The following is a 12,643-nucleotide window of genomic DNA, read 5'->3' as shown; positions in this document are numbered from 1 at the left end:
ACAGCGTTGGCATCACATATTGACACCCACCAGTCTTGGCTCTCTTTATCCACGTAAGAAGGAAATTTTAAACTGTCCGCGCACAGGACAGATTCATGGATCCCACCAACTGTGGGCTTATTGGAACTTGGTTTCTCTGTAGAGCTAAAGGCTTCCTAAGCTGCACTAATCTACGAAGAAATGAGCACTAGATATTTTGCCTCAATATCTAAAGAGAAGAAGTCAGGACACATATAACCATGTTTCTGATCCAAAAAGCCATGTCTCTATTTAACCAAAACCAGTCTCCTGTGCCACTAGACCTTGTTCCATTTGGGGTATACCCCTAATATCAGGACTCACAGTGAAGTATGTCTGCATCTTAAATATTTCTATCCAGATATTTCACATAATAAAGGAGTGATGTGAACACTGGTATTAACATCTCTGAAATATATTTAGTAATATTTAATTACATTCTGCCTATCTAATACGCAGAGCTTTACAGAGAATATTTTATTACTCCCATCAGTCCCAGTCCCACTGAGGCTTACACTCTATGAATGCTACTGCACAGACATGCACTAGGGTTAGTTGTGTCAGAAGCCAACTAACCTACCGGCACGTTTTTACAGTGTGGGAGGAAACCGGAGCAAACATAGAGAGAACTGTGACACTGTGCTGCCCATAAAGATATCCTATTCATTGGTGATTATGGATGTCAGAGACTGACAGGATAGCAATATCTCTCACTTTGACATACCCTATCCATGCTATTATTATTACCATTTATTTATATAGCTCCACTAATTCCGCAGCGCTGTACAAAGAACTCACTCACATCAGTCCCTGCCCCATTGGGGCTTACAGTCTAAATTCCCTAACACACACACAGACACAGACACAGACTAGGGTCAATTTGATAGCAGCCAATTAACCTACCAGTATGTTTTTGGAGTGTGGGAGGAAACCGGAGTACCCGGAGGAAACACACACAAACACAGGGAGAACATACAAACTCCTCACAGGTAAGGCCATGGTTGGGAATTGAACTCATGACCCCAGTGCTGTGAGGCAGAAGTGCTAACCACTTAGCCATCGTGCTGCTAGAGAGTCGCTCAGTGGTTAGCACTTCTGCCTCACAGCCCATGGCCTTATCTGTGTGGAGTTTGTATGTTCTCCCTACCCAGCATGTAACACCTATTGCATAATACAACTGTATTACAGCATTCTTTTTTCTCATTAAAAACAAAAAATAGAAAATATACCTAAAATAAACAAAAAGGTAAGTATGCCGAAACACGTAAAATTACTACTCATGTGTTGTAAGGAATAATGCACTTTCTAATGGATATACAAGAATATTAGCAGTGACCTCGGAGTTATTTACCCTTTATAAAACCACTGAAATCCTTATTGGCATCTAACATTCTTATTTGATAGTAAAAGTTGGAGTAGACCATGTATAATGTTCAGAGAATGATTTAGTTGAGCGTGAGCCTCGCTGTTGCTGCTCTGTCTGATTGATACTTTCAAGTGTGTGGAAGGAAGTGATGTGTGTAAGCAGACGATTGATTTTTATGGCAGCAAATGGTCTGTGTCGATTAGCGATTGTGATGAAAGAGAGGGTGACGCCCTCGTTATGAGGGTGTGCTGAGAGCTACCTGGATTTCAGTATGACGGCGAAATAGAGAATCAATCACGGCTGCGGTTGGATTAGCGAGAAGAGGAAGTTTTGTTAGTGTTAGCGCGAGTTGAAGTATTTCAAGGCCAATGGAAAAACATTTAGAATTGTTTTGTCTACTGCAGCCTGAGAGGTTTCTATCATTGAATTCTAGAGGAGAAAGAAAAGTGAACAGGAGAGGAATGGAAATAGTAAGTAAGGAGAGGGAATCATGCCAGGGTTCTTTTACTCTCCGAGCCCTGTCATAGATTATGGATACAGATATAAAGTGCAGGGCTATGCACAAATGTGTTTCTCTGATTATTATATTAATCACACAAAGCCAGAACAATACAATACCGGAATTCCACTGACAAAAGAAAGAAAATCTTTTGTTTGTCTTCTCTGATTAATCCTTAGTGGCCGTGTTCAGGGACTAGAAACATGTTCGTTAGAATGTTGAGAATTTAGAATGTACTTGAAACATTTAAACTTCTATATAAAGTACATATCAATGTATAAATAAAATGAACAAATGCAACAAAGCTGAGAAATCCTGTAACAATAACTAAATTTCAGAGTTTCTTGTTTTTTGTTTTTTTATTATTATTATTATTATTATTTTATGATTGGTGTCCCCATGTTTTCTTTAAAAGGGATTTGAATTTTTTTTTTTTTTTTTTTTTGAAAGACCCATCCCTGTGTGAGCCAATCACTGCAAAGCAAAGACGTCAGACATGAAGGGGTATTTATCAAACCTTCTAAAAAGGAAAAGTAGATTCAAGCTATCATTTTTTAGAATGTACTAGATAAATGATAGCTAGAATCAGATTGGTTGCTATGGGCAACACCTCCACTTTTCTTTTTTAGACACTTTAGTAAATTTACCCTGCAGTGTTTTGTAGCTACAATTAACCGGGTTGCACTCCTCTCCCTAGGTGAACACTTTCCGGTGTGTACCAATACAAAGGCTGATTGGTTGCGATGTCACAGCAGTGACCACAAGCACAATTTCAAAACTTTCCAGTTATTTATCAACTGGAGCTATTTATTTCTATAGACTTTTTTTTCTTTTCTTTTAAATGCTTTCTGTACATTCTATCAAGGTGTCTGCTACAAACAGTGTTCTAAGAACTGAAACTCCACTATTGTGGGGATTCCGGCAGTCACAACATCTCAGATAGCTTTAATAAGCTCCTGGAACCTTTTAATATACATCCAGAAGCGCTACTTGCAGTAGAAGGATTAGTACTGCAGGCTTTGCTTTTTAATTTTTAATTTTATTTTTAACTAATATTAGTAAAAGTTTCTCGTTCTCAGCACAAAGTTTTCATATGGCAGATAAGAGACGTAGGCTCCCAAAACAACAGATAGATCTGGTGTGACCTAGGGTGACAGTCATGTCACAGTATATTGGAGAAATATGAATGTGATTAATTTACTTTACCTTACTTTGTGTATTTTGGAAATGCATGCAGTATATTTCCAAGTTCCAAGAACTTACAAGAATGAAAAAAAGGTGATATTGTACAATAGTTATTATATTGTGTATGGGACAGCAGGCAGCACGCTGGAGGGCAGATCCATCAAATGGTTGTTAAGCACATCAAAGTTATGACTTCTCCGCTTCACTGCTGATATTGCTGCCAGGGCCGGATAATAAAAATAGAGGATTGTGGGAACTGATCTAATAATAGTAATAGGGGGTTAGCAAGACCAGCCATTCAAGATTCACTTTATCTTCAGGATTCACTAGTTCATCAGTATCATGTCCCATTAAATGACGGTATAACTTTCACTTATCGCATACATTGGTAGCATAGGGCTTGTATTGCATTAGTCACAATAGAATTAACATTTCTTCTACCAAGAATAACGTACCTAGCCAAGAATACATTCAGATCTTGTTTATTTACTAGTATTTCAATATGTTTTATTCATCTGTTTCAGGGACATACTGCCATGCTTAATGGGGGGTGTTGGCACCCAAAGATAAAGGAAGAGTTTCTCACTTGTTCCAATGATGGGTAAGTCTAATGAACCATTATATTCACCTGTGCTACAGAGTGACAATTATTATATTTATTATTTTATCACTTCTTTCTGTGAGACCCATTATTCTGTGGTCATCTGAAGGTTCTAAGAAACCGTTTCGGAGGGCATGGGTTGACTTGTCTGCCTTCAATGTGTTGGTTATTTCTCATCAAGCTGGTATTATGCTCACATAAGCTGGGATCAGTTGTCACTTTTATATGAAATGCTTACACCGCAATAACACATCGTCTTTCTTTAGTACGATTGTCAGACTCTTGAATGTGCAGGAACCACTAACAGTGTAGTTATAGAGAAAAGTCAGGTGCAAGTCAAGCCAATCAGGAGGAGACGGTACCGAAGGGAGATCCAAAGAAAGGTCAGACTAGCCAAGGTCACAACGAGCGGTCGAGAATAGTGCAGGAGAATGGTCAGGAAACCGAGGTCACAACAGAAGGCAGAATGGGCACAATCCAGAAGAATAGTCTAGGAAGCCGGATCAAACCAAGGAAGCAATAATATAAATATACAATGCTGGAGACAGCAGACCTGATACTCTAGCACCATAATGGTGCCAAAGCAGAGTTTAAATAGAGGCAGCAGAGATATGATTGGGGGAAGGAGTAGGTGGTCTCCCTAGCAATGGAATGCGCTACTGTGCAAGCACCCAAAGGCGCGAGGACGGCCGGGGACGCTGTTGATTAGCAACAGTCGCCCCGGACGGAACTACCAGGTGACCGTCCCTGCTCCACAGAAGAATAGTGGGGACGGCACCTGACAATAATATTTTTTTACCATTGACGTTTCCAGTCAAGGGTACATAGTGGAAATGTCACGTTCCTCCGTGATATCAGTTTTTTTCCAGTGATTTGATGGGCTAAATAAAGTGGGTGTTGTCTATGTGTAGGCAATAGGTACATTTAGAACAATGTATGATACTTGAGCATATAATATTGTAAGAAATACAGAATAAACATCCACTTCCTCAAGAAAACTTAGAGGTAAATTTACTAAACTGCAGGTCTGAAAAAGTGGAGATGTTGCCTATAGCAACCAATCAGATTCTAGCTGTCATTTAATTAGTACATTGTACAAAATGACAGCTAGAATCTGATTGGTTGCTATAGGCAACATCTCCACTTCTGCAAACCTGCAATTTAATAAATATGCCCCCAAGTCTTAGTCTTTCTTTTCAACTCTCCGTTAAAGTTGTCCCCTTCACACTCTTGACATTTGTAACTTTGTATTGCAAAAAGGTACCTTGAGTTCTTTTTTACAAATGTAAACATGTTCCCTTTATAATAAGGAGCAGTCTTATCTGAAAGACTAGAATACAGAGTTTCGTTTACTTCCAGTTTATTTGTCTGAAATGACTGTTTTACAAGTTTTCTTCTTTGGCTTAATTCTTTCCTAAATACCTTTCATGCTTCTGATCATCAGGTCATTAACGGAAAATGTTGCAGGCTTTTACACGGGGGGTTGCTTGTCTGTGTAAGGTTCAGGAGTCATCAAGATGTGTCGTACACAGGGTCATGACACAGGGTCACTCAAGTGCATCTCAAAGCCATTTACATCTTTCATTAAGGTCACTAACCTGCCCGTGTGCCATAACTTATAGTGGCTTTCTCTTCCCTTCCTTGTCAGGATATTTCAGCTTTCAAAGAGCTTGTAATTGTTTTCTGTTAGCGGTTAACAGCTCCGTTGTGGGGAAGTTTATAGCGGAGACAGGTCTGAGCAAGTGTTTTTATTGACATAAAACCTATGGAAAGCACAAAGGTAGGAATGTAAGTGTGTTATACGGTGGTGGATTCCAGCATTAACAAACAGTTAACATCAATTAGTGTGCGATGGTCTGTTGGATGGTAACATTTCCCATATTGGATCAGTTATTCAGCATGCTCGGGACTGGGGATTTTCTGTAATTATGGAGCACCATGCCTAAAATTTGCTAAATGCATTTAAAAATTACTGTTGTTCCCGACACTGTCCAAAGTACAAATGTACCGTGATTGTCTTACATTGCATATATTTGAGCATCAATCGCATGGCTCACAGTTAGCCGGGAGTGTTGGTTGTACATCATTATAAAACACACTTGAGGCTTTATATTGGTCTGTGCAGATACCCCAACACTCTCCAGCCTATTAATTCACTAGGAACTAAAGATGTCGCTCAGACATGAGATGCCTCAATCCACAAACTGACTATTTCCTCTGTGATTAGGTGTCAGGCAGGGCAGACGCTACCAGTAGACCAACCTACACGGTCACCCAGTGCGCCAATGGTTAGAGGGTGCTTAAACCAGTGAATGAATGACATAATGTCACCCATTCAATGTTTTAATGTCCTCACAGTGCTTCAACATGAAGCGCCGGCCGCTGACACGAAGGAGAAGCAGCCAGCAACTTCTGTTAAGCTGTCGGCTGCTGCGTTTCAGTGTCACTGCCAAGTGTTCCTCTCCCAGACGCAAGGAGAGGTCGCCCCCCACGCCTTCCCATATGCTGAGGTACAAATCATTGGGGGGTAGGACACTATGTCTGTGAGGGATGGGGGCGCTGCTTGGCGCTCTGGTGTCAGGTCCACTTTCAGATCCCGCCCACCCTGATGACAGGTCCACTGTAGCAGGTAACAAATAATAGTTAAATGTTACTTCTCCGTATACAACTCCTTGTTACAATGTGTAACCCAGCTACTGTGCAGAATAGCTGGAAAAATGTAAGTGCTCTTTTCCTTTAAGTACCACAAAGCATCTGACATCTTGTGTTATATTTGTACAGTACTAGCTCCATACACAATCACTTATAAAAATGAGGCTGTGGTCAAGGGGTAATAGTTTTTCCTATGCACATCTAGGTTCCAATCTGTAAGTTTATTTTAATCCATTACAGAAGAGAACAGTATGATATTTTCACTTGTAAGCGATTATCATCATCATCATCATCAACAACAACAATATTTATTTATATAGCGCCTGCAGATTCCGTGGCGCTTTACAATTGGGGACAAACACAATAAAGTAGTAAACAAACTGGGTAAATCAGGCAAAGAGGTGAGAAAGCCCTGCTCGCAAGCTTGCAATCTATGGATATTATTAATTCTGTTTTTGAAAGATTGAGTTTGAGTTGGCGAGAGGACATCCAAGATGAAATGGCAGAAAGACAGTCAGTAATGCAAGACAACACAGATGCTGAGATATCAGGAGAGGATAAATAGATTTGTGTATCAACCGCATAGAGATGATACTGAAATCCAAAAGAGCTTATTAGTTTTCCAAGAGAAGTGGTGTAGATAGAGAATAGCAGAGGACCTAGGACTGAGCCTTGTGGTACTCCAACTGATAAAGGAAGCGGAGCAGGGGTGGACCCAGAGAAATTAACACTGAAAGAGCGATTAGATAGGTAGGATGAGAACTAGTGTTGCCCAAGACTGTAGCACTTGACCTCCTATGGGACGTAGGTCAGAAATAGTGGATCGTGGTAAACTGTTGGTACTCTGAATGAGTCAGGACCATTCAATTGGCTGAGGCAGTGCCACTTTAATACCTTGGTGGGCTGAGGTCTCCATGCCACTTGGGAATCACAGACTGGACTAGAGCTTGGCCTAATATTAGGTTGTGATTTAAAGCTCGGTTAGATTCAGAGCTTGAGCTAATTTTAGGCTAAGTAAGTGTTTGAATGAAAACTATTCAGATGGGGTTTGTATTTTTTCACTGAAAAGATCTTAAAAATGTGCGCCTGTAAAGACATTGCCGTTTTAACTCTGCCCTGCAAAGTTGCCGAATATCGGCAACTTGTAGAATGTGCAGATTGATACATTTACCTTCGGATGTCTAAGATAAGGTCTCTACTATCAAGGCTTCATTACTAAGAAGTCTAAAGGCAGACCCAGGACAAATGTCTCTTTTAATTGTATTAAATTTGCCCTGGGCTGTCACCTTGGTTAGGATGGATGCGTTACAGTCACACTAACCCCCTTTTTTAAAAAAAAATTTAAGCTGTCACATATGATTTGTCTAATGGACATATGAAGAAATGTGTATTCTGTAGGATAGGAGGGAAAGGAAAGTGTGAGTGAGCAGAAGGAACCTCTCAATGCTGCCTGCAATTAAACCTTGTGTCCCCCACGGAATAGAAATGTCTGTATCCAAAGACATAGCCTAAAACTACAGTATTTTCACCAGAAAGGAGAGAAATGTTGAGGGTGGTGTGCCTTTAAGATGCCTATACATGAGCCCAAGCATGAAGGGACAGAATCTCTTTCTAACTTGACCACATCTATGAGTACATTCGACTGGTGCACATCCCAAGCTGCTGGTACACAAGGGGGTCTGTCATTGTGGTCACACAGACCCATAGCGGTCGTCTGCCAACTGAATTTCTAGACATAGACAAAAATAATCCAATCTGTTTGATTCTGATCATTTTCTGGTCAATCTCACTAATTTGCTGAGGTCAGTCTGGGAGTGACCGTCTTTATACAGCTAAACATTCTGTGTTTTGTATTTTCCAAATGATTTCCTGCTTATTTGGGATGTGGGGGACTTGTTTGTTTTTACAATTGAAAAGGAATTTCCCATTTATTGTCATTCTGTTGCTAGGTATATGTTGATTAAGCAACTTTTTGTTTTTCAGCTTGTAGAATTTTGACTAAATAACTTTAAAAAATATTATCAACTATTGAAGCATTGTAAAGAAGCATTGTTAGCCCACAACTCCCAGCAGGGAGCCCGCTAGCAGGTTCATCACCAGCTTGAGAGTCATTAGTTGGCTATACTTGGTCCTGAAAGGAGGCATTTTATAAAGTTTAACGGAGGTCTTGTTGCCGTACGGCTGAGTATTAAATCCCATGCTTTGGTGCTTGTAAAGGAAGAATATTTCAGCAAATGTTTTAAGAAATCCAATTTCATTGTGACTGCTGATAAAAGGGCGTCTTTTCTGCAAGATTAGAGAGTGAAACGGGCGAGTGAAAGCGTATTCTCAAACCTGCAGATAATTGTAAGAAAGGATGCACACATTAAATAGCCTGCATGCTGATAACGGTAATGTGCTGCTGATAAGATAAGGGGCACATGGCTTTATCTTTTTTTTGGGAAGGGAAATTAAATGGTCCTAGGACTTTTTATTAGTAATGCTTCAAGGCGTAGGGTCACCTCCTTTTAGATTTGGGTCATTCGCTTTATTAGGGCTGTGAAAAGCCTGTTTGTTTCTCCTGTGGCGTTTGACCTCCAGCTATAATAAAGGAAAAAAAAAAAGACTGCATTTTAAGTCCATCTGCAGTACTGATGAGCTTGAATGAGATCTAATTACCTGGAGGAAGTAGTAAGCACTGTTTACACATCATCAAAGACCCTGACACACCTTTAGTGTGTGTTATTGTATGGACAGAACACAGCCAGGAATCTCATGTTCTAACTGAAACAAAATCACTGAACAACTTGTAGAATGTTATTATTACAATACAAGCTCAATCATATGGGGCAGTATTGTGCAGTGTTTGGTTTATCTGACTGCCTGAACGTTGCTTTTGTATTGAAATTTTTATACAAATGTCACTTTTATTTTAGCAACGATTGATTACTAAAGCTGGGTACACACTACAGAAATTTCGACCAACTTTTTATCCCGAGCGATTTTACATGCGATCGATGTTCCGATCGCTCGGTCCATGGACTGCATACACACTAGCCATGTTTAGGACGATAAAGGGAAGAGCGGACGTCCCTTTAGCGACTTTTTACAGCCATGTTGTCGTGAGCAATGACTGTAATTTCATACTCACTGTTGTGGATCGTTCGGCAGTTTATACACACTGCACAGCGGAAACGAGATTGGAACGAAAATATTAAACGGTACGACCAACCAAATAAGGCGATAATCGTCCATTTGGGCAGACTTTCGACCATCGTGTCACTACACACACTGACCCGACTTTTATACGAGCGGTCGTATGTCGCCTGTTTGAGCCGATTATTGGTTGAAAACTGTGTAGTGTGTACCCAGCTTAACTACTCATCCCCTTATTCTCCCCCTTTTATTATATTAGCGTGGATGGGACAGCATGATGGCTAAGTGGTTAGCACTTCTGCCTTACAGCACTGGGGTCATCCGTTCTTTTCCCGACCATCGCCTTATCTGTGAGGAGTTTGTATGTTCTTCCCGTGTTTGCATGGGTTTCCTCCGGGTACTCCAAGATCATACTAGTAGAATAATTGGCTGCGAACAAATTGGTATGTGTGTGTGTTTAGACTGTAAGCTCCAATGGGGCAGGGACTGATGTGAGTGATTTCTCTGTACAGCGCTGTGGAATTAGTAGCGCTATATAAATAAATGGTGATGATGATGATATTCTCTTTTGTATATATACAAATTCTAGCTCATGTTGATAGATGGTGCAAGCTTTGGGGACACAGTGTTTTAGGCTAGAAGAGGAGGTTTTAAAGTCTACAATATGGAGCAGCTCTGATATTAGCTTTGGTCGGCCAGTTCTATCAAATTTGACTAATCCGGCCATCCATTGTATTGTGTGTTGCCTTATCCTGACAGATAAAGATTGTATCCAATCGGATTGGATTTGATCTGTTGGCCGATGATTTCCACTGTTGCATGTATGATGCGATTGGCTTGGATTGGGTTCTTAATGACTGAATCTATGTTAATTGTCCATTCAACATTTTTTTCATGGGATTGCTGCTTGAAACTAGAGATGCTCAGGCTCGGTTCCTCGAGAACCGAACATACCCAAACTTAGGGGATCCAAGTACCGCTCTCGGAATTGAAAAAGAGGCAAAACGTCATTGTGACGTCGTCGGATCTCGCAAGTTTTGACTTTCTTTTAAAGATCCAACATCACGGAGGGTGTGAGGGAGGGCGGATCCCTATTTATCTTTTCTGCCACTGCTGTGTGCCAATGTGTCCTAGATGTGCTAGGAACTGCCGTGTGTTTGTGTCATTGCTCTGTTGCTTACTATCCAGCCAGGTCGCTGCAGTATGTGTTTAAAAGTGTATGAAAATATTATTGTGACCTGTGAGGTGGTCAAAATTGACTGCAAATGACTTGAAATAAGTGTTATTGAGGTTAACAATAATGTAGGGACAAAAAAAGAGCAACATTGTGATTTTAGCATATTTTAGGAATTTTTTCTAAAAAAATCCAAAACCAAAACACACGAGGGCGGTTTTGCCAAAACCAAAACACGAAATTAATCCAGATAAAAAATCAAAACCAGTTCATGGGGGTCAGTGAGCATCTATACTTGAAACTCTCTCTCTCTTGGTTTAAATTCACTTTTAACCTCACACAGCTCTTCACACGTCCACCCTTGGTCCCACATTCAGCTATCCCCACACTACCATAAAACCATGCCTACCTCTCACATCCAATCACATTTCTCCCCTCAATCCTCCAGTTTAACTTTTACAACCACGATTATCACAACACTCAGTAACCTGGCAATGAATCAGATTGCAATGCAGCTCTGTGATTGCCACCTCGACTGAAAAAAATAACAGCCTTCCTATGTATGTTATGCTCACTTAATAACATTGGTTAAACCAGTAAACTGCCAGACAGGTAGCAACTGACCATGGCCTTATCTGTGTAGAGTTTGTTTGTTCTCCCCTTCTCCAATGGGGTAGGGACTGATGTGAGTGTGTTATCTGTACAGCGCTGTGGAATTAGCGTCGCTATATAAATATCTGCTGCTGATAATGATCCGGTTACTTAGAGTGATTAGCACTTTGTATGTACAACTTTAGCCATTATTCTTAATAGAAAGTGTCCATTGAGCTCTTTTTTATGATAGTTTGCAGATAATGCACCTACATATTACTTTTGGCATTAAATGAGAACTCCATAATGAATGTCATTTGTGGTGTAATACCAGCATAGGTTCTGTCAATTCTATAGTGTAGGCCACAGTAGTCAGGGGTAAAAGTTGGGCAGCCTCTTTCACACGCCACGGGAAATTATTAATTTATTCTTGGCGTATTGTAAGTTATTGTGCTTAGTAATGGCTCCATTGGTACATTGTGTCTTCCCAGCATTGACATGTATTGTTTTGATACCTGGTTTGATGTCAAAGCGTTGAAGCCACTGGGACTTTTTAAAGCAGCAGTGGGAGGAGTCACGTGACACACAGTGCAGGGGAGGTCACGCGGTATACCCGGAGGAGTAACGTGACGCACAGTGTAGGGGAGGTCACGCGGTATACCCGGAGGAGTCACGTGACGCACACTGCAGGGGAGGTCACGCGGTATACCCGGAGGAGTCACGTGATGCACACTGCAGGGGAGGTCACGCTGTATACCCGGAGGAGTCACGTGACACACAGTGCAGGGGAGGTCACGTGGTATACCCGGAGGAGTCACGTGACACACAGTGCAGATGAGGTCACGCTGTATACCCGGAGAAGTCACGTGACACACAGTGCAGGGGAGGTCACGCGGTATACCCGGAGGAGTCACGTGACACACAGTGCAGGTGAGGTCACGCTGTATACCTGGAGCAGTCACATGACGCACAGTGCAGGGGAGGTCACGCGGTATACCCGGAGGAGTCACGTGACGCACAGTGTAGGGGAGGTCACGCGGTATACCCGGAGGAGTCACGTGACGCACACTGCAGGGGAGGTCACGCTGTATACCCGGAGGAGTCACGTGACGCACAGTGCAGGAGAGGTCACGCTGTATACCCGGAGGAGTCACGTGACGCACAGTGCAGGGGAGGTCGCACTGTATACGCGGAGGAGTCACGTGACGCATAGCGCAAGGGAGGTCACGTGGTATACCCGGAGGAGTCACGTGACGCACAGCGCAGGGGGGGGTCACGCTGTATATGTGGAGGAGTCACGTTACGCACAGGGCATGGGAGGTCACGTGGTATACCCGGAGGGGTCACGTGACGCACAGCGCAGGGGAGGTCACGTGGTATACCCGGAGGGGTCACGTGACGCACAGTGCAGGGGAGGTCGCA

The 12,643-nt window shown here is 41.8% G+C and overlaps 1 protein-coding gene across 2 annotated transcripts in view; it reads left to right on the top strand.

The window, feature by feature from the left end:
• WDR70 (WD repeat domain 70) overlaps positions 1-12,643 on the top strand; it is a 213,030-nt gene that overhangs the window by 38,870 nt on the left and 161,517 nt on the right. For both annotated transcript variants that reach the window (XM_075184230.1, XM_075184229.1), the window contains one exon: positions 3,593-3,669. In XM_075184230.1, coding sequence (XP_075040331.1) covers positions 3,593-3,669 — 77 coding nt within the window. The remainder of the gene's footprint in view (positions 1-3,592; positions 3,670-12,643) is intronic.

The sequence above is a fragment of the Mixophyes fleayi genome, chromosome 1 (genome assembly GCF_038048845.1).
Source record: "Mixophyes fleayi isolate aMixFle1 chromosome 1, aMixFle1.hap1, whole genome shotgun sequence".
Classification (NCBI taxonomy): domain Eukaryota; kingdom Metazoa; phylum Chordata; class Amphibia; order Anura; family Limnodynastidae; genus Mixophyes; species Mixophyes fleayi.
This window is presented reverse-complemented; position numbering and strand designations above follow the sequence as displayed.